This window comes from Pseudochaenichthys georgianus, chromosome 1, assembly GCF_902827115.2.
Source record: "Pseudochaenichthys georgianus chromosome 1, fPseGeo1.2, whole genome shotgun sequence".
NCBI classification, from domain to species: Eukaryota; Metazoa; Chordata; class Actinopteri; order Perciformes; family Channichthyidae; genus Pseudochaenichthys; species Pseudochaenichthys georgianus.
Window position 1 is genome coordinate 601,179 of NC_047503.1, and position 22,769 is coordinate 623,947.

Consider the following 22,769-nt stretch of genomic DNA (forward strand, 5'->3'; position numbering starts at 1 on the left):
GAGACCATTGCTTATCTTGAAGCCAAGATCTATGATCATAGACAGCGCTATCTTGAACTCTTTCCACATGTAAAGCTCATACCAAAACATCACTATTTAGAGCACTATCCGCAAATGATTCGTTGCTTCGGACCTCTAATTGCACTGTGGACGATGAGATTTGAGGCTCAACATAGCTTTTTCAAGCAGGTTGCTCGTCATACTAATTGCTTTAAGAATATAGCTTGTTCACACGCTGTTAAACACCAGTTCATGCTTGCCTATGCGTGACAGGGGGGGCAAGAGACAAGGAGGAACAATTGTTATGACAACAAAATAAATCATAATTTGAAAACGTATTGATTCGAAAATAATATGCTACAGTACAAGTACGTCTGGGTCTCTGTGTTTCATTCAAGCTCGGCTCTGTGTGTGTGTGGAACGAGCCATTTTGTGTGCGTGCGCGCGAGAGAGAGCGCACCGGTACCGGAGATCGTTGTCGTTAGCTTCTGGTGCTAGCAAGCTACGCTAATGGGTTCCAGAGGTGGGTTTTCTTTTCGAAATCTCTCTAAAAAGGTCAAAATTAACTTGTTTTGTATCAATCTTGATACAGGGTACTTATTATATGTTATAGTTTGGATTCCTAGAGGTTTTTGGCTGCTATCCCATCATTCAATGCTGGTTTTCACTATAAGTCATGTTTCTTTTTTAGACGGAAACTATCATTTAAATTGTTTTACTGTGTTGAATCGGAATTTACTTTAAAGTAAAAACATCTATATTGATTCTGACATTTCTACAGCCAATTCACAGGTGTATCATTGCTTTGAGAGAAAAGATTATGAATGTACCCCTTTTAGAAGGGAAGATTTAGTCATTTGTTCTGGGCATGTAATTTTCGAGAAAAACAGGCTCCGGGCTTAACAGGTTAAATATGCTTTTAATATTTTCACACTCAATAAACCAACAGACTGTTATCATCTGTATCAGTGACAAAAAGTATTTTTGAATCGTTGATCATTACCAAAAAAATTACTAAATAGGCCTAGAAACATAATCAAGGTTCAGTGCGTCTTTGATGCAATCATATTAAATACCATCAAGTACCAAATAAACATAAATTAAAGTCATGTAAAAATATAAATGCACCCTTGCTTGATTCAATTGTTTAAACCTATAGCAGTTGAAAATCAAAAAGTCTTTTCTTATCAGCAATTATATGAAGTTTTGCTGTATTATATTTACTTACCTAAATCAACATGCTATGGGAGCAACATACGCAGGCTAAGCTAGCAATGCAGGGCAGCGATGCTGAGCATGTTAGCCTAGCTTGTTAGCCTCAGCTAGTTTGGTAGCTTCAAACTCGATGGCAGCCAGGCCTACCTTGGCTCCTCTTTGTCCTCGTCTGCTTATGTGCTCCGAAGGAAGCTATGAGTGACGTCACAGACTCTTTAATCAGCTTTATTTACACTGCATACATTAAGGACATACCACCCGGCCCAGATTTGTAGGATGCTAAATGATCCAGTAGTTTTGTTTTCGATGTGATCTTGGTTCTGGTTTCCATGAGTTGGCCAACAGCCTGAACAAAGGCTCAAACAGGTTATGTGAGCTTTCCACTGCGGGTAACAAATACATGCAGAGCAGAGAGATCACAAACCGTCTACAGAGTATTGATTCAGTGTATGTTTGTATTCCTGACACAGAAAGTGATAATTAACAGTAATATAACTAAATAAACAACAATGACAAAAACATCAGTATCGGCTCAGAATGTTACATTGATGCATTCCTAGTGATTGTTCTATCAAGGTGAAAGCACGCTGTTACACAGCAGCTTGCTTCATGGTCCTTGTGAATACCTGCACATACTGTCTATCAGCAAATGATCTCTACTTCTTTCATATCATCTGTACTGTTCATATCATGTTGCTCTATCCTATATTCACCTTCTGTCTTATTTCTCTCATCTTTTTTGCTGTTCTCTACTTCCATCTTTTCCCTCTCCTTTTCCTCTTCTTTCTCTGCGGCTCGCTCTAGTCCTGCTTCCCTGTTCTCCCCCATCAGTGGGCTCCTTCTGTCCTGCAGGGCGCAGGGCAGACAGTTAGCCAGGCACAGGACAGCAGAGAGACAGAGCAGAGAGAGGACAGCCCCCACACCCAGCTCCAGCTCTCCCCCTCCCTGCCCTTCCTCTCCCTGCCCTTCCTCTCCCTCTCCCTGCCCTTCCTCTCCCTCTCCCTGCCCTTCCTCTCCCTCTCCCTGCCCTTCCTCTCCCTCTCCCTGCCCTTCCTCTCCTCCTCCCTGCCCTTCCTCTCCCCCTCCCTGCCCTTCCTCTCCCTCTCCCTGCCCTTCCTCTCCCCCTCCCTGCCCTTCCTCTCCCTCTCCCTGCCCTTCCTCTCCTCCTCCCTGCCCTTCCTCTCCCTCTCCCTGCCCTTCGTCTCCCCCTCCCTGCCCTTCCTCTCCCTCTCCCTGCCCTTCCTCTCCCCCTCCCTGCCCTTCCTCTCCCTCTCCCTGACCTTCCTCTCCCCCTCCCTGCCCTTCCTCTCCCTCTCCCTGCCCTTCCTCTCCCCCTCCCTGCCCTTCCTCTCCCTCTTCTTCTTTCTCCTTGCTAGGGGAGAAGTACACAACACCCTCCTCCAGGATTGGCATGAGCACAGCTCTTTCCAGATTATTCTGACTGACCATTCCTCTGTTGCCCACATCATTCCAGTTGTTATCAGGTCTCTTAACATTGATCTTAGTCACATTATAGTAGTCACTGCTAACATTTTCACTTTCGTCCCCGTCAAAGTTTGCTGCATAGATGTCGCTGTCCGACTCAACCAGCGTGTCTGTAATGTGAAGCCCGAACGTATCGCCTTCCTCATCCCTTTCCCCATCAGGCAGTAAGAAGCCGTGGTCTAGGTTGACTCTTATCCAACCCGATCCTCCAGCCAGCCTCCTGGTTCCCCCTCTTCCGCTGTCCATCCAATCCCCTTCCCCTTCACTGATAGACTTGGAGGTGATTGGTTGGTCAGTGCAGGTAGTGACCAAAAGTTCTGCACGCAGTAAAGGCCCGCCTCCATCACCCTTGGCAAAGATGCGTTGGCTGGGAATGGGTGTCACCACAACTACAGTCTCAGCCAATGAGGAGAGATGCAAGAAAAAGGGAAGGTCCCAGAAGGAAGAGAGGAGGGAGGCAGTGTCGTCACTGAACTGGAGCCAGACGCTGATGGAAGCCTCCTGCAAAGTGACAACATAAGGGTGTTGAGATTATTATCAGGTGTGATTTAATACGTGAATAAAAGTTGGCCAATTGTTTTCAATCAGCAGCTATCTAAATTGAATATTGTGCTATATATATAGGGCCATATTTATAAAAACAATTCTCTGAAGTGTTTTGCTCATAATACCAATCAGATCACCCATTGTAGCATGCCTTACTCTACTATTTCAGCCCTGTTACTAAAGTGCTGATTCTGGGCCTGGCCCTTTAAATGTTACCGAGCTGCTGCTGACCGCGCCCCTTTGGAGCTGCTGCTGACCGCGCCCCTTTGGAGCTGCTGCTGACCGCGCCCCGTTGGAGCAGCTGCTGGTCACGCCCCTTTGGAGCAGCTGCTGGTCACGCCCCTTTGGAGCAGCTGCTGGTCACGCCCCTTTGTCCGCATGCAAGCAGTGAGAAGAGAAGGCTGTCCACCAGCAGAAACTCAGCTAAACGCTGCCGTGATTAAACGCCATATTATGTTCCAAACCACATCAAGGATTATTTCTGAAACAGTATGGAGCTTATAATAATAATATAATAATAACTTAGATTTATATAGCGCCTTTCAGGGGACCCAAGGTCACTTTACAGCAAAAAACAAAGTAAAACAAAGATAAACAAAAAAACAAAAACAGTCAGACAAATGTCTGACAGACCAAACAACAAAATAAATTAGGGAGCGAAGGCCTTGGCAAACAGATGGGACTTGAAGGCCCTTTTAAAGGCGTCAAGCGTGGGGATGTTGCGGACCCACGTCCCAGAGGGTGGGGTCTGCCACACTGAAAGCTCTGTCTCCGAAGGTTCGCAGGTTGGTGCGGGGTGTGGTAAGCAGGCCGGAGTCTGAAGACCGCAGGTTCTGGGTCGGGGCATGTGGGAGGAGGAGGTCCGATAAGTACTGGGGGGCATGGGCATGGAGGGACTTGTAAGTCAGGAGGAGGATTTTATAAGATATGCAGGATTTGACCGGCAGCCAGTGTAGGTGAATGAGGGTGGGAGTGATGTGTGTGAGTACCCTGGCAGTACAGTGTTGGACGTACTGGAGCCTGTCCAGGGTTTTGTTGGGTACCCCAAATAGGACACCAATGCAGTAGTCCACACGGGAGGAGACAAGCGCATTCTCTCTCGCGGGTTTACTACAAGGACAGTACCTTTTATTTCCTGCTTCTTTACACATATTCTCTCCAGCACAGCGTTAGCTCTGAGTGCTAGCTATGCTTGCTAATGTAAACACAGACCATATTACTTCAGGGTTGCCAACTCTCACGCATCTGGCGTGTGACACACGCTTTCACTCTCAATCTCATGCTCTCACGCTGGCCAAACTATTCTCACGCCAAAAACAAGATGAACCGGCGATCGTTTTTGGTTGGTTATTTACAACGTTTCGTTCCGCTCCCTCCCCTCCCCCACCACTCTTAACAACGTTAACAGACAGCAGAGCAGTGGGAGCCGGTTGGTCAATCCCCGACCCGTATTGCGCATGCTCAGATCTAAGATCCAGTAGAAATGATAAAGCAAAAAGTCTGCTGCTTATTGTTCTACTCGGCCAACATAGAGTCAACGAGTGTATGAGAGTGAGAGTGTGTTAATTAATATATTTGACAGTTTGGAGTAAGTCTGTAGATTTGTGTGTGTGTGTGTGTGTGTGTGTGTGTGTGTGTGTGTGTGTGTGTGTGTGTGTGTGTGTGTGTGTGTGTGTGTGTGTGTGTGTGTGTGTGTGTGTGTGTTTCATGTATAGGCCTCTCACGATAATTAATTTTGTTGGATACATTTTCCAGGAAATGATTGCGATAAACGATAATATTGTCAGCACCGTTGTATGACCATTTTAGACCACTGACATAATGACAATATATAATAATAATTCAAGTGCATCCTTTCAAACTGCTAGTCACATCCTCATGTAAATGGAAATGTATCGAGGTCAGAAAAGTTATCGAGTTCATTTTTATTTATGGTACGATAAGTCAACTAATTGCTTATCGCGACAGGCACACAATAAAACAGTGGAAACAAACATGTGTTTGACTTTCATTAGTGAATGAAACGTTGTGCCCTTTATAGTCTGTGTCCAATATTGTGTATTTGTATATATATCCTATATATATGCTAAGGTCCCGCTGCTGACACGAAAGCAGTCATTTAGTGCGCATACAGTATGTGTAATTAAACCCATGATATCAAAATCTCACTCCAGCCAGGTACCCAAAGTTGGCAACCCTGTTACTTGTTGCGCATTGTTTCTGATACAGCAACGTTTCTGATAGCGGACTATCGGTTGGGCGGGACGTTGCCAGGAGTTCAACGTAAAGCCAGCCCACATTTTAGTAATGTCGTCATGATGCAGCAAATCTGGATCAGCTGTATTGTGGGTACGGAGGAAAGAGAGAGGGTTGTATTTGCTGACACTTTGTGAGTCTCCTTACACATGGGGACATATAGTTATGTATAAAAGACATCAGAAGGTACATTTTTGCATTATCGGTGACCTTTAAGAGTTGATTATATTTCACATCATTAATCCACATCTCCAACTATCTGCCGCTCGGCCCACAGCAGATAGCCTTCCATCTCGTGCACACACTGTTCTTGTTGATCTTGTACCACTGCAATATGCGATAACACTGTTGATTATTGTGATCGAGATTGTTATCGCTTGGAATATTCAAACAAATACTTAAATATACAGTGTTAATGTTTTTCTGCTTTGAGTTCGCTGCCAATACCCCAGACAGTAGACAATCTAGAAAATGAAAAAGTTAATAATTATTTATATTCCAACAGTTTATTATTTATTTATAATTTAGGCAAATCCTCTTAATGTCCTTTTTAGAACATTATCTGGTGCATTTAAACAAAAAGTATGGAGATAAATTCCTGCATAACTCCACAAACAAACGCCATGTACGACAGGGTGGTTTACAAATACAAAACACCATCTACAAACTAATGCATTTCGCTTTGCAAGTAAAAAACATATCTATCAAACAAACACATTGCATATCTATAACAAATCATGTTTCAGAAATAAATACAGCGTAGATCTTACAAGTACACACAAATATGTTTTGGACTTTTGGCAGGAATATTGCACCGTGGTTAGGATACATCCTGGTTAGGATACATCCGTGGTTAGGATACATCCTGGTTAGGATACATCCTGGTTAGGATACGTCCGTGGTTACGTTACATCCGTGGTTAGGATACGTCCGTGGTTAGGATACATCCGTGGTTAGGATACGTCCGTGGTTAGGATACATCCGTGGTTAGGATACATGCTGGTTAGGATACATCCGTGGTTAGGATACATCCTGGTTAGGATACGTCCGTGGTTAGGATACATTAGGATACATCCGTGGTTAGGATACATGCTGGTTAGGATACATCCGTGGTTAGGATACATCCTGGTTAGGATACATCCTGGTTAGGATACATCCGTGGTTAGGATACATCCTGGTTAGGATACATCCTGGTTAGGATACATCCGTGGTTAGGATACGTCCGTGGTTAGGATACGTCCGTGGTTAGGATACATGCGTGGTTACGATACATCCGTGGTTAGGATACATCCTGGTTACGATACATCCGTGGTTAGGATACATCGTGGTTAGGATACATCCTGGTTAGGATACATCCGTGGTTAGGATACATCCTGGTTAGGATACATCCGTGGTTAGGATACATCCTGGTTAGGATACATCCGTGGTTAGGATACATCCTGGTTAGGATACATCCTGGTTAGGATACGTCCGTGGTTAGGATACGTCCGTGGTTACGATACGTCCGTGGTTACGATACGTCCGTGGTTAGGATACATCCGTGGTTAGGATACATCCTGGTTAGGATACATCCGTGGTTAGGATACTTCCGTGGTTACGATACATCCTGGTTACGATACATCCTGGTTAGGATACATCCTGGTTAGGATACATCCGTGGTTAGGATACGTCCGTGGTTACGATACGTCCGTGGTTACGATACATCCTGGTTACGATACATCCGTGGTTAGGATACGTCCGTGGTTACGATACGTCCGTGGTTACGATACATCCGTGGTTAGGATACATCCGTGGTTAGGATACATCCGTGGTTACGATACATCCTGGTTACGATACATCCTGGTTAGGATACATCCTGGTTAGGATACATCCTGGTTACGATACATCCTGGTTAGGATACATCCGTGGTTACGATACATCCGTGGTTACGATACATCCTGGTTACGATACATCCTGGTTAGGATACATCCTGGTTAGGATACATCCGTGGTTACGATACATCCTGGTTACGATACATCCTGGTTAGGATACATCCGTGGTTAGGATACATCCTGGGATTTTCTCACAAAAAAGCTCTACTGAGTCCATTCAAACGGAGGGGGGTGGAGCAGAGCAGTAACAGCCAGTCTGATGACAGCAGTGTCTCTAGCGCCCCCTGCTCCGTGGAGAATCCTCAGCACAACCACGATGGAATATTCCTGTCAAAAGTCACGTGCTTTTTTTTGTACTCGTAGACAATGTTTTTGTGTACTTGTAATGTCTATGCTGTATTTTGTTTATGAAACATTATTTATTAGAGAAATGCAATGTGTTTGTTTGATAGATATGTTGTTTACTTGCAAAACCAAATGCATTAGTTTGAAGATGGTGTTTTGTACACTGTTCCTGTTAGTGTTTGTAATACGTGTCGTTTGTTTGTGGAGTTGTGGCAGGAAGGCAGGAAAACATTCATACTAACTGGATGATTGAAATAAATAAATACATGTATGAAAACAGGTAAAAAAATCTTTCAATTTGTATATATATATATAAATATATATATATATATTTATAATTTAGGCAAATCCTCTTAATGTCCTTTTTAGAACATTATCTGGTGCATTTAAACAAAAAGTATGGAGATAAATTCCTGCATAACTCCACAAACAAACGCCATGTACGACAGGGTGGTTTACAAATACAAAACACCATCTACAAACTAATGCATTTCGCTTTGCAAGTAAAAAACATATCTATCAAACAAACACATTGCATATCTATAACAAATCATGTTTCAGAAATAAATACAGCGTAGATCTTACAAGTACACACAAATATGTTTTGGACTTTTGGCAGGAATATTGCACCGTGGTTAGGATACATCCTGGTTAGGATACATCCGTGGTTAGGATACATCCTGGTTAGGATACATCCTGGTTAGGATACGTCCGTGGTTACGATACATCCGTGGTTAGGATACGTCCGTGGTTAGGATACATCCGTGGTTAGGATACATGCTGGTTAGGATACATCCGTGGTTAGGATACATCCTGGTTAGGATACGTCTGTGGTTAGGATACATTAGGATACATCCGTGGTTAGGATACATCCTGGTTAGGATACATCCTGGTTAGGATACATCCGTGGTTAGGATACGTCCGTGGTTAGGATACGTCCGTGGTTAGGATACATGCGTGGTTACGATACATCCGTGGTTAGGATACATCCTGGTTACGATACATCCGTGGTTAGGATACATCGTGGTTAGGATACATCCTGGTTAGGATACATCCGTGGTTAGGATACATCCTGGTTAGGATACATCCGTGGTTAGGATACATCCTGGTTAGGATACATCCGTGGTTAGGATACATCCTGGTTAGGATACATCCTGGTTAGGATACGTCCGTGGTTAGGATACGTCCGTGGTTACGATACGTCCGTGGTTACGATACGTCCGTGGTTAGGATACATCCGTGGTTAGGATACATCCTGGTTAGGATACATCCGTGGTTAGGATACTTCCGTGGTTACGATACATCCTGGTTACGATACATCCTGGTTAGGATACATCCTGGTTAGGATACATCCGTGGTTAGGATACATCCGTGGTTACGATACGTCCGTGGTTACGATACATCCTGGTTACGATACATCCGTGGTTAGGATACGTCCGTGGTTACGATACGTCCGTGGTTACGATACATCCGTGGTTAGGATACATCCGTGGTTACGATACATCCTGGTTAGGATACATCCTGGTTAGGATACATCCGTGGTTACGATACATCCTGGTTACGATACATCCTGGTTACGATACATCCTGGTTACGATACATCCTGGTTAGGATACATCCGTGGTTAGGATACATCCTGGGATTTTCTCACAAAAAAGCTCTACTGAGTCCATTCAAACGGAGGGGGGTGGAGCAGAGCAGTAACAGCCAGTCTGATGACAGCAGTGTCTCTAGCGCCCCCTGCTCCGTGGAGAATCCTCAGCACAACCACGATGGAATATTCCTGTCAAAAGTCACGTGCTTTTTTTTGTACTCGTAGACAATGTTTTTGTGTACTTGTAATGTCTATGCTGTATTTTGTTTATGAAACATTATTTATTAGAGAAATGCAATGTGTTTGTTTGATAGATATGTTGTTTACTTGCAAAACCAAATGCATTAGTTTGAAGATGGTGTTTTGTACACTGTTCCTGTTAGTGTTTGTAATACGTGTCGTTTGTTTGTGGAGTTGTGGCAGGAAGGCAGGAAAACATTCATACTAACTGGATGATTGAAATAAATAAATACATGTATGAAAACAGGTAAAAAAATCTTTCAATTTGTATGTAAACATAAAGATTTAAATCCAACTGCAGGTAGTTTGGGCAGGGGATGGCCGTCTGAAGAGTCACAGAACAGCTGGCATGCATTCATTTATTTCCCCTTGATCTTTTAGGTTGCTCACTGACAGGGCAGAGGATGACAGCACTAATACATGTCGTTTCTATTTGCCATCTACAGATAACTCTGATTATATTATGAATTCAGATTAAAGCATTGTGACACCGCCGCTGTGGGCTTTTGCATTTCAATTGAGTTCAGTTGTCCTGCCGGAGTGCACCAGAACCGAATTCTATGTCTGTTTTTCTAAAGGAAGAATACTATTTGCAGTCCACATAACTACTTGCTCAGGTCCACTGTTTTCAGTGTACACCCCAATCGTTCAGATCACAGGCGGGTCTCAGGATACTGGAATCTAATATGTTATTATTTTTCTAAACCATGCACCGTTATCTAATAAATCGGAATTACCCTTGTTTTTATGTATTTGTTTAATTGCATAATATCTGCCTAGATAAAATAGATAACTATACTAATTTTAGGAAAAGTAAGGAAGTTTGAGCAGTGTGGGTTTTATATTAACAGAGTTACACATATTTCAAAACACGAATAGTTTTTGCGCTGATCAGGGGGTACGTGGCTGAATTTTTTTTTCAAAGGGGGTACATTATTGAAAAAAGTTTGAGAATCACTGGCGTAGGGCACTGAAGAACAATGCTGTTCCTACTTTGTTTGGACCAGCAGGGGGTGTGGGCACACAACCTGTAAATATTCATTGTTGTTTGTGTATTTATGATGTTTAAAACAAACAAGGTATCTACCACGACTGTTTAAATGCACGTTTTTCGGGTTGCTAAGTTGGGATCTCGGATAAATGCTCTCCGCAGACCCATGCTCACAGTGTTATAAACCGTTTAGGACAGAGAGTGAATACCGGTGAATACACATACTTTACAGAGATACTGTATGAGAAACCAATGTAAGTTTGGAAAATTGCACAGTATAAATCTATTTTAGTATAGCTCAATAATGGAATTATGATCAGTAGAAATGGCCATGACATCGGCCCTTTAAGTAGGCCTAACGGAATATGTAGCGACCGCAGGAAACAAAGTAAGTCGCTGAGAGGCGGAGGCCGGGCCTGTTTGCTGTTGTAAGTACTCGCTGAGATCTGAAGCTCTGTTTCGTAGTATGGTAGTTTAATGAAAAAACTCGGTTCTCAGACAAATAAACTGTTATAATCAAAGCAATTGTAATCTTGCGGTCAACAAAAAAGTACAATGGCCCTGTGTCACCCTCTCTTCCACACACCCACACAGGTGAACAGGATTATAATGAGTGCCACCCATACCCATGTGACCCAAGCCAACCAATCAACAGCGATCATGGCTCCTACACACCAGCCTCTAATTATTAGGATAGTCTACATACTAATTACTAACATTATTCAAATGTGAGACATGTGACAATTATAACTTAGTAATCAAGTCCATGCAGTTGCAGTTAATGTATGTGTAGTTGTCCTTCTTCTTTTCTGTGTACGAGTCACAAGTCAGTTAGGCCCAAAGGTACCACCACCTTGGCTCAGCCAAAGATAATCCTTAGTGTCCTTTAAGTCTGTCGAAAAGAGTCAATACTGTGGAAAAGATGTCACTGATGTTCTTCCGTCTCTTCCTGCCATTTCTGCATCTTCTCCACGATATTCTCGCTTTGATCGCCCCACTCCTTTAACGAGGAGCGCAGCATGTCCTCGTCGTCTTTGACTCTGAGTCCTTCGGCCTTGTAGAGCACGTTGGTCCACTTCATCCTGTTCTCCATTTCTTTGTTTGCAGCGGGGGCCTTTCTGAGCAGCCGTTGAAGGAGAGGGCTTTTGTTGGGATTTGAGATGAGGCTTCTTCTCATCTTTAAAACTTTTCTTTTTACACTTCCTCTTCGCCTCTTGCTGAAAAAACACTCTCTTTGCAAACTTCTTAAACTTGAGATCCTCTCTTGACATTCCAGCTTGTTCCTCCAATCTGCATTCAGGGAAGTCTGTGCTGAACTGCTGTTGCCAAGGTCCATCCAAATTCACAACTGAGATTCTGTTCACAGATACTTCTGGTTTGTCAAAGTCCATTGCATTCCCACTCACTCCTTCTAGTGGTCCATTCACTGTCCAGCCCAGGATTGTCCTGCTTGCATAGGGTCCGTCATCCACACTGCGTATGACAGGGGTGCCCAACCAGTCGATCGACTGGTTGGGCACCCCTGGCGTATGAATTCCAATGGTTCCAAGGCCTTAGCCACATTGGTTCCTATCAACAGTCCAATCCCTGCATTTATTTCAGGCAAATTAACATTTTTCAGATGAGGCCATCTCTGTAGGTCCGCTTGTCTAGGAATGTTCCCACTGCTGGCAGGCATGCACTCTTGGGTGTTGCTTTGTGGCAAAGAAATTGTCATTTTTTAAGCCAGCCACTTCTAGTCCGAACACTTGCTGCCCTTCGTTGACTTGACTGGCACTGGAACTATGGGAAGTTTGCAATTGTCATCACCAGCCCCTGTAAGGCCAATTGAAACCAGTGCGCTGTCCACTGATAGCTCCGATGTATTCTTGGCTTGAGCAGGATTGTGTCTAGCTTCTTTGGAAGGGATGTGAAGTATGGTTGGATGTTTGAAGCCACATTTTGAACATGAAATTTGCTTATTGCAATTTCTGCTAATGTGCCCCACGCACAAACAGCCGAAACAGACACCCTTTTCCATCAAGAAGCCTATCTTCTCTTTGTGTGTTCCCTTTTCAAGCTGATGGCACGAGTCCAAGGCGTGACCTCCTCCGCAGCACAGACATGTCCTCCATTTTGTCAGAATGTGTTCCTTCCCTTCAGTATCTGTCTATCTATTTTCTACAAGAGCTACAGTGGTGGCAAAGATAGTTCCTACGAAATGTGAGCGAGGCTGTGATCTGTTTGAAGCCGTATTTGTTGTTATGAAGGGAGCATCTTGAATGTTTCCAAACACTGGGTCGGTGAAGATTTTAACTTGTCTCTCAATGAAGTGTGTGATGTCAAAGAATGTTGCTCTGCGGTTGTTCTTCTGCTGCAGCTCACACGCTAAAGTTCTCCACTTGTCTCTGAATTGGTAAGGTAACTTTCTTATTATGATCATCATATTCACAGCCATGTCAAGCTCATGCAAATACTGCACCTCTTACGTTGCGTTTCTCTAGGTCGCCCTCAGACGAGCCCTCTATCGTCGCTTCCAGTCATCCCGGTTCTCCATGCATCTGGCCAGTTCATTGGTACTTTGTGCTCCTGCGTTGTTCTTGAGTACGTCCACGTATGTTTGTGCGGGACGTCCTCGTGACCGATGCCCGTGTGTTGGTTCCCACAGCACCAATTTGCCGGCTGGCAGCTCTTGATGCCTTTGGCGATGTCCTGCTAGTCTCATTCTCCTGGCTGCATGTCCTCGCTCACCCTTGGTATTCCCTTGTACAGGATCTTGTTGGTTACATGTACACTCTTGCTGATGTTAAGTACTGCTCGCAACATTCTGGTGTAGCATCCGTCTAGAGACTTTTGCAGGGTTGGCTTCAGGGTCCAGCATTCACTGCCATAGAGGAGAACAGACTCTACCGTTGCATAGAAGAAGCTGACTTTGATTTGACGGGGGAGGTTGGAGTTCCATACACTGGTCATGCCGTTCAGGGCCCTCCATGCAAGTGCCTTCCTTACCTTAAGATCTTGCTCGGTTGAGTTGACCCATGAGCCCAGGTACTTGAAGGCCTTCACTTCTTTAAGCACAGTGCCTTCTGTTGTTGTCAGAGGTGGATGTTCCTGTAAGATGTTATAGGTAATAACCTCAGTTTTCTTGGCGTTTAGCCTCAGGCTAACCTTGGCACACTCTGACTCCACTCTGTGCAGGAGTTCCTGTGCTTGCTCCACGCTGTCGGAGAGCAGGCTGATGTCGTCCGCAAAGTCCAGGTCTGACAGGACTACTGTGGGGTGTCGTCTCAACCTCCTTGGTGTTAGAGTGAAGCCAAGATCCTGCTCTCATCCACTGATGGCCTTCCTGAGCGCATAATCCAAGACCATGATGAAGAGGAAGGGGGCCAGGGTGTCCCCTTGCATTACCCGAGCCAGGATGTCAAACTCCTCGCTGTTGCCGTCTGGGGTCACCACCCTGGCCCTTGTTCCTGCGTACATGGTCTCTATTGCCCAGAGTAGATTGGGAGGGACACCGTAGGCCTCAAGGATCTTCATCATTGTGCTTCTGTGGATCGAGTCAAATGCCTTTTTGAAGTCGATAAAACACAGTACAGCAGTCAGGTTATCCTTTTTCACCTCCTCGATCATTCTCCTTAGCACCAAGATCTGGGCTGCGGTGGTTCTCCCCTCTCGAAAGCCATTCTGGTTCTCCCTCAGGTGAGGGTCGATGGCGTGCCGTATCCTGTTCAGTATCATCCGGTTGTAAACCTTTGCGGTGATACATGTCAGGCTGATGCCTCGGTAGTTGTCTGGCTTTGAGAGGTCTCCAGCTTTAGGCACCGGGATGATGTTGGAGAGAGACCATATATCAGGCTGCATGTTGTGCAGTAGAGCGAGGTTGCAAAAGTCTAGGATGAGGTCATCGAGATCACAGTACTTTAGGACCTCCGGGGGTATGCCATCTGGCCCAGCACTTTTGCCCTCTCTCACTGTGGACTTCGCTGGCTGTGAAGGGACCATCGTCGATGGGCAGGTTCTGGAGGAAAGCTGGTATACTTTCCTCAGCTCCATCCACCATTGCGTTTGCACACGATCCAAGGAAGAAGCTGTAGTCTTGCAGAGCCTTAACATCCTCGGTTATTATAGGAGGCCATGAAAGAGCCTTTTGCAGATAAGCAGATGCCACTTTCTGCTCATTTCCAAACTGCTCATTTCCAAACTGCTCATTTCCAAACTGCTCCTGGATTAGAGCTTTAGCCTCGACGTATCCCCTCTCTGGATACGTGCTGGCAACTTCCAACAAGTCCTTTGGGATGACCCTGAGTGTACTGCTCCAGAAAGTAGAGTCGCTCACTGGAGCTGTTTGTGTTTTTCTCAACACCATTCTCAAAAGCCTTCATAAATGTGTGATATTTTAATGCCATCAAAACCGGGAATCTCTCGCTTTGGCGAGGATGAGAGGCATTGCTGTTGTCTGAACAGCGTGGTTATTTCATTCTGTTTTCTCATAATGCCCAGTATGTTGTTTTGATCTTCACTTGCGTTCAAGCTATCTCCATAATTCATTTGTGTTTTCAAAGTGGATTTTTTCTGGGATACTGGCTCTGAGGAAAGGAACCAAGGTGACATGTTCTTATTAGGCCGTGTTGTTGGATCCAAGAAGTCATTGCTCGCCTCCCTTTGGTTTAGCAACATTTGTGGAGCATTTCTATTGTCCTTAGCAGTGTAGAGGACTTGTGGTTTAAGGTTTCTTTGTTCGATGTAAGAGTTCATTCCATCCGAATGCCTTGTTTTTGAACTTTTCCCACTTAGGATGCTCCCTGTTTGCAACACATCTAATTTAGCAATGTGTGCTGCAATATCCTCCTCCATCTGAAGTTGCTCCTTTCTCCTCCTTATTCGTTCCTCCTCCATCTGAAGTTTGCTCCTTATTCACTCCTCCACTTCCTCCAGTTCATGTTTGTCCTTTAATAATATCTTGCCATTAAAGCTGCCAAGTCTGTTTTAAGGCATGCAGACAAAGCAGTCGAAGATGCAGACTTTTCCCCCAAAGCAGAATGTTGTGATCGGGCTGCTCTTCTTCCGATCTCCACGTTTGACACACTGTCACTTGGTTGTTCATCCTCTTGCAGGTCATCTGTTGTTGGAGTATCCGGCACAGCAGCAGTCGTTGTGGCAGAATCCTCTTGCAGGTCATCTGTTGTTGGAGTATCCGGCACAGCAGCAGTCGTTGTGGCAGAATCCTCTTGCAGGTCATCTGTTGTTGGAGTATCTGGCACAGCAGCAGTCGTTGTGGCAGAATCCTCTTGTGGCTCTTTAACCACTGTTTAATGTCCCTCTGAAAGCTTTCACTGCATTCCAAGATACTGGCAAACCATTCCTCTTGTTTCTTCAGTTCATCCTCTGGGAGTAAAGGAATCAGCATGTGAAATAATGGCTTTTCACCCAGTTGAATTAATGTATCTAAATGAGTTTGCACACGTGAGGCATTTTGTGTCCTTTTATTTCTGGTTTGAGTGCTTTTATTTTGTTCACACTGGTTTTACGTTCCCGTTGAAGTGTTTCGATGTTATTTACCGATGCCTTCGCAGTGAGTTCTCTTTTCCCATAGTCCATTTCAACACCTTCAACGTCAACATTTATTTGACATTTATTCAAGCTTCCTCAGTGCATTCGTCTGATTGCAACACACTCAAAGATCGGAAGACCATTCCTCCAAAGCATCACATTTCCACATTTCCACATCAACAGAGCAACGCGACTTCCACGCGGCAGAGCGGAGTTACACAGCGGTGAATATGTGCACATGCAGCGGTGAGGCTTACCTGGCTGTGATCCGCGTTCCAAACTGCAGTCTCTATTAACAGCCAGTTCTTACCTACGTGAATTATTTCCATATCTCCATTCTCATCCAGTAGATCCTTGATCCATGCGCTGTTTGACGATGATCGCTTTACGCCTTTTGTGCTTGTTGTTTTATGTTGACAACATGTAGCGACAGCAGGAAACAAACCAAGTCGCTGAGAGGCCGGGCTGTTTGCTGTTGTACGACACGCTGAACAAGTACTCGCTGAGATCTGAAGCTCTGTTTCGTAGTATGGTAGTTTAATGAAAAAACTCGGTTCTCAGACAAATACACTGTTTATAATCAAAGCAATTGTAATCTTGCGGTCAACAAAAAAGTACAACGGCCCCGTGTCACCCTCTCTTCCACACACCCACACCTCACACAGGTGAACAGGATTATAATGAGTGCCACTGTCATGTCATGAAAGTGTATTCTTATATTAGTTGTGTCATGTCCCTTTCTTCCGTGCCCTCTGTCTTATTGTGAAAAGTATTCCTCCTCTCGTTTCAGAACTCCATGCTCCCCGCCCCTGTGTCTCCTGTGTTCCTGATTGTTTCCACCTGTTCCCCTCACCTTGTGTATATTGTGTTAGTCCCCACCTGTCCAGTGCCAGTTCGTTTCTTATTCATGAGCACGTTCAAGCCTGCTCCATGGCCGTATCCTGTTTTATCATGATCACGATTATTGCATTTAGTTTTTCCTCGGAAGAGTGATTTTGTGTTTCTTGTTTTTGTTACTGTGTAAATTCCAGGAAAGTCTTTATTTTTGAAAACCACCCGAGTCTGAGTCTGAGTTGTGCATTTGAGTTCATGCCTCTGAGTCCACCCCTTGACAGCCACCCATACCCATGTGACCCAAGCCAACCAATCAATATTGATCATGGCTCCTACAGAATACTTTATTGTAAATTAAAATGTAAGGAATGTGTGTATTACAAAATACATCCGTCATAAACATTACCAGCTCGTCAGTTTTTTAACCATCACCATCTAGTGGCGAAAGCAAGTTATGACTCTTAGCGTAATTCCGAAGAAGGTTGTGTCGCTAATGTCGGCTGCATGTTCTGATGAACAGTGGCGGCTGGCCAATATAATAATAATAATAATACTAATTAATTATATAAATTGTCAATATTTGTGTTCAAAATATGGAATGCACACAGAAATATGTGTAAAATATGATTTTAAAGGTCCCATGTCATGCTTTTCCGGTTCTTACCCATCCCCTTGTGTGTTATGAAGGTTTTTCTGCATGTAAACGGTCTGCAGAGTCACAAACCCTCAAAGTACACCCTGTAGCGAGTAAAACTCTAACACAGAAAATACCTCCCCAAAACGTCTCGTTGGAGATTTCTCATTTACTTCCTGGGTATCACTACGTAGGGATACCCAGTAGTCACGCCCAGAGCTATGGCCGCACCCTCTGCCAGCCTTTCACGAAACAAAGCTTCCCAAACCTTTCAGGATGCATGCCAGATATGTACAGCGTAGGGCACTGAAGAACCATGCTGTTCCTACTTTGTTTGGACCAGTGGGAGATTCGGGCACACAACCTGTAAGTATTCATTGTTGTTTGTGTATTTATGATGTTTAAAACAAACAAGGTATCTACCACGACTGTTGAAATGGGTAAACGTTTTTCGGGCTGCTCAGTTGGGATCGCAGAGAAATGCTCTCCGCAGACCCATGCTCACAGCGTTATAAACCTTTTTCTTACTCAATATCAAGCCACACGTTCATATCTTGAATCAGCCATTGTTTTTACTTCGGGTTTGTGTGTGCTCAGGATGAGTTTAGCTTGTTCTCGCTGTATCGCCGACACGGAAGCCTGTCCGCTCCTCGCAGCAATGTGAGTTTGGAAAATTGCACAGTATGAATCTATTTTAGTATACCTCAACAATGGAATTATGATCAGTAGAAATGGCCATGACATGGGAGCTTTAAAATAATTTGCGCAAAATATATGCTTTTTCTAGTACACTGTATGACTGAAGTACTGTGCTGGGGCGATGGAGAAATCTCCCCACAGAGGCGGGTCTCTGTAGTAGGTTAGCCAATTGCTGATTCAAGATATGAACGTGTGTCATAAAATCTAGCCAATCAGCGTCCTCAAAACTACTACCAGAGGGGCGATTATTGTTTCGCCCCAAGTAAGAAACTGCTACGCAGCTGGACAACGGTCACAGGATTGCGGTGAGGAAACACAATGAGGAGGTGGATAAAAACAGGCATATTTTATCCAAAATAATGAAGTTTTGTGGGGCTTTTGAGTTGGCTTTGCGTGGGCATGACGGGACACACTCTTCGGTCATTTTCAGGAGATTGGTGGATTTTGTTTCCTGCACACTGTGCTGGAGGAGCACCTCAAGACCGCCTCTGTTTTTAAAGGCACGTCAAAGAAGTACACCACATTGATTTTAAGAATAATAATTATTATTATTTGTTTGTTACATCTTCTGCTTTTTGCATTACTGTTGATTATACCGTTGTTCTGTAATATAAATATATATAAATATATATATATATATTTATATATACATATATATACATATACAGGTGCATCTCAATACATTTCAATATCGTGGAAAAGTAAATGTATTTCATGGTGGGTGGGGTAGGTAATTTCAGAGAAACCAGCTTGAGTGCGCTAGAATTTGAAAATACACAACCGGAGAAAATCTGCCACTTCCTTACAGAGCCCCTCCTCCAACACACACGAACGCGCACATGACCAATGAGGGCACGAGATAAGTTTGTGCACAGATGGAAGGCTGACAGGCAGGTAGGCCATCCAGTTACTTTAGCCGGCCCGGCTCAGATGATTGGTCGTGCTTTTTACAGTACTACGGCTTCCACAGATTACTTAAGATATTCCACTGGCACTTAAGATATTCATTGCTATCGGGATGTTAAGAGCATTCCATGGAATATAACGAAAAGTGTATCTCGAGCCGGTTTCTCAAACTTACCTACCCCACCTTTAATTAAATTCAAAAAGTGAAACTCGTACAAATAAATGGATTACTCACAGCCAGCTTCTTTAGCAATGACCTTTTGAGGCTTACCCTCGTTTGTGAAGCCTACACTGTAAAACAGTTAATGTCAGTTCAACTTGCAAATGAAAGTCTACCCCTGCTGCCTTGAAAAAGCAAATCAAGTCAACTTGAAGACAATCTTTGTTTCAACTCATTAATAAGTACATCTCGTCGATATGACTTAAAGGTTCAAGTTCATTGTTTTTTAAGTTGTCTAAGTTGATTTAATTTTATACTCAGAGTTGAAACAACTACCAATCTTACATTATTAGTGCAAGAACATTGTATTTACCTGTCAAATAAAATCACATTTCAGTATTATTATAACTCACACTTTCAAGTTCTACATTTATATAACTCATCCTTTCAAGTTAAGAATATTGTAATAATACATTTGTTTCAACTTAGATCTACTAGTTATATTGACTTCTGATTGCAAGTTTACATAAATTAATAATAATTATTGCAGATATATAAATAACATTTAAAAAAAAAAATGTTATACATCAACTTAAACCCAAAATGTATTTGGCAATAGGCCAGATGAAAAAAGAGAAATGGCAAAATGAGAATGAACCATACAATAAACTTTCATGACTAGAAAGAAGATTATTTTAAAGCAATTTTTAAATAAAAGTGTTGGTTCATTAGGAAAGTTATTATCTCCCAAAGCATATACATTTAGACAATCAAACATTCAGTTCAGGAAAACATAAGGGTTTACCACCTCTTTGTCCTCTTTTATTTGTTTTATACTTGCATTGTTCAAATAATATTGCTGGATACACAAACTATGTTTGTTAGATGAACAATAGATGAACAATGTTAGTTGAAGAATGTAGGAGACCCCAAAAACAGTTTCCTCTCAATAAGGGCTTGACATGTGCATTAATATGTTAACAATCTCAGCAGCTGTGTTCATATCAGACCTGCACTTTACAAACTACACTGAAAACAAGAACATTAGGCGCGTTCACACCTGAGTACTTTTCCCCGTACTTTTCCTGTTTAGTTCCGTTAGTAGCCCTTATGTTGCGTTCACACCAAAAAGAGTACTTAGTGCCCGGAACTTTTACCCCCATGTTTAGTGCCTGCGAGAGAGAAGAAGTACCAATTTCTATTGGCTGGGCGAATTGCAAACCACGCCCCGTAAAACTCTGAAAAGTTTTGTGAAGCCGCCATTGTATTTGTGGCATTAGCATTATTAGCATTAGCCCCGCGCACCAACGGAGAGAGACTAACTTATGGCAACACAAAAAAAAAAATGGGAGCGGTGGAGTGATGAGGAGGTGTCAGCATTCTGGCGATTTACTCGGAAGGCTTTCCCCAACTCCGGGGACTTCGGGTGGCAGTATACACTAGGGCTGCACGGTATTGAAAAAAACTGACATCGCGATTTCCCCCCCCCCTGCGGTATATATTGCGTTTTTTTTTAACCTATTAAACCCCAAAGTCCCGGCGGGTACTTTACTTTTTTTTTCACAACAGTGTCTCAGGGGATCGTAATATTTAAGAACCTATTAATGTGTTATACCAGATTAACGGGAATAATCTCAGCTAATTGACCATACTAACCATTTTTACCAAAACAAAACACAAGTCTCATAAGAAGCATCTAAATGACCCCTGAGCGAAAAATGCTAACGCACTTTGGCACAGAACTCAAGATAAAAGTACCCTTATTATTACTTATCGTAGCTGCATTTACAAGATATCCGATTAAAGCTGAGGTTCCACAGATTATTTAGGTATATAGTATCATCACTGAGTGATCTGAACTCGGACAGGGGAAGCAAACACAGACATCACAACACGTACCTTTACGTAGCTTCTAGGGGAGATGTCTCACCGTAGCTGTCAATCTGATCAAAAGACGTGTTCAATGGCATTAAAACGAGAAAGAAAAGACGCGGCTGAATCGGTTAATCCATAGGTTTTTAACATCTCTGTATAAAAAAATGATTTAATTTATAATCCATAATTCCATTTTTATGTAAATATCGCAGAGCAAAAGTTAGCTGCTAATGGTAGCCACCAGAGTGGCTGCTGCTTCCGGTCTTGTCTATGCGGCAGTCCAGCGCAGTCTAACACACACACATTACCAAATAAGGAGTGAGAGTGACGCGTAGCCAAAACCGGAAGCTGCATACACTCTCGTGGCTACCATTAGCAGCTAACTGTTGTGCTCCGATTTTTACATAAAAATGGAATTATGGATTATAAACAATTGCTTCAAAGCCACAGATACATTATCAACCTATGGATCAACCGATTCAGCCGCGTGTTTTCTTTCTCGTTTTAATGCCATTGAACACGTCTTTTGATCAGATTGACAGCTACGGTGAGACGATCTCCTGTAAAAGCTCCGTAAAAGGTACTTGTTGTGATGTCTGTGTTTGCTTCCCCTGTTGCGAGATCGGATCGCTTAGATACTATACTTAAATAATCTGTGGAGTCTCAGCTTTAAATGGATATATTGTATGTGCAGTTTCGATAAGTAATAAGGGTATCTTTATTTTGAATTCTGTGCTAAAGTGCGTTAGCATTTTTAAAAAAAATGAATAAAACCGCACATCCCTGCATGCGCATACTGCGGTTATCGCCATGACACGGTATATCATTCAGCCCTAGTATACGCCGTGAAGTGGTTTGCGGGCTGCCAGTAAACCCAAAGCAGAAGAAGACGAAGTGACGTCAGCGGTTCATTTGCGTAATCTTCCCTCAGGGAACTTATTCCGGTGTGAACGCGATCTGTACTTAGTACCCTGGGGTACTAAGTGCCGGCACTAAGTACGGCAAAGTACTTGGTGTGAAAGCGGCTAATGTGTAGAATAACAGTCCAAAACATAAACTCCCTTCTTCCAGGAGCTACAGTATAACACAGTGATTTGTTTAGAGGTGATCTCAGCAGTTTATTTCTGAATCCATGGATTCTTGCGGAGCATTGGTCTGGTTTGATGGTCACGATGAACTTTTGAAATAACTCAAAAGAGTATTTCATGTTGTGGGGGTACTCTGGGTTGAGGCAGTAGATTTCTCCCATTAACATGGCGAAGCCTGTGGGCACATCTCGGAGGTCATGTAGGATGATCTTCTTTTCTACCACCACAGCCACATTGAAGACTTCCAGAGGAAATGAGTCAAGCAGAGGGCCTTCATGTCCAATCAACAGTCCAACCTGCATTCCTTTCAGGATCACATCGAGGGTTTCTCCATGAGCCTAATAACAAAGACACATACATCTTAATTGACTGTTCCAAACTTGAAATAAAAACACGACAAATTGCAAGGACATCTGGATCGTAACAAATTGCAAGGTCATCATTTTTTCAGTAATTATTGCAATTCCTAAGTTAACAATAGTAATACGTAAACAATACACAA

At 43.3% G+C, this 22,769-nt stretch overlaps 1 protein-coding gene across 1 annotated transcript in view; it reads right to left on the reverse strand.

Moving 5' to 3' along the window:
- Nucleotides 1-1,857: 1,857 nt before the first annotated feature.
- The window catches only part of tmem132a (transmembrane protein 132A), an 87,693-nt gene continuing 66,781 nt past the window's right edge, over nucleotides 1,858-22,769 (reverse strand). Inside the window, exons 13-14 of the mRNA XM_034094650.1 lie at nucleotides 2,568-3,201; nucleotides 1,858-2,177 (exon numbers count right to left, since the gene is read on the reverse strand). Coding sequence (XP_033950541.1) covers nucleotides 1,858-2,177; nucleotides 2,568-3,201 — 954 coding nt within the window. The remainder of the gene's footprint in view (nucleotides 2,178-2,567; nucleotides 3,202-22,769) is intronic.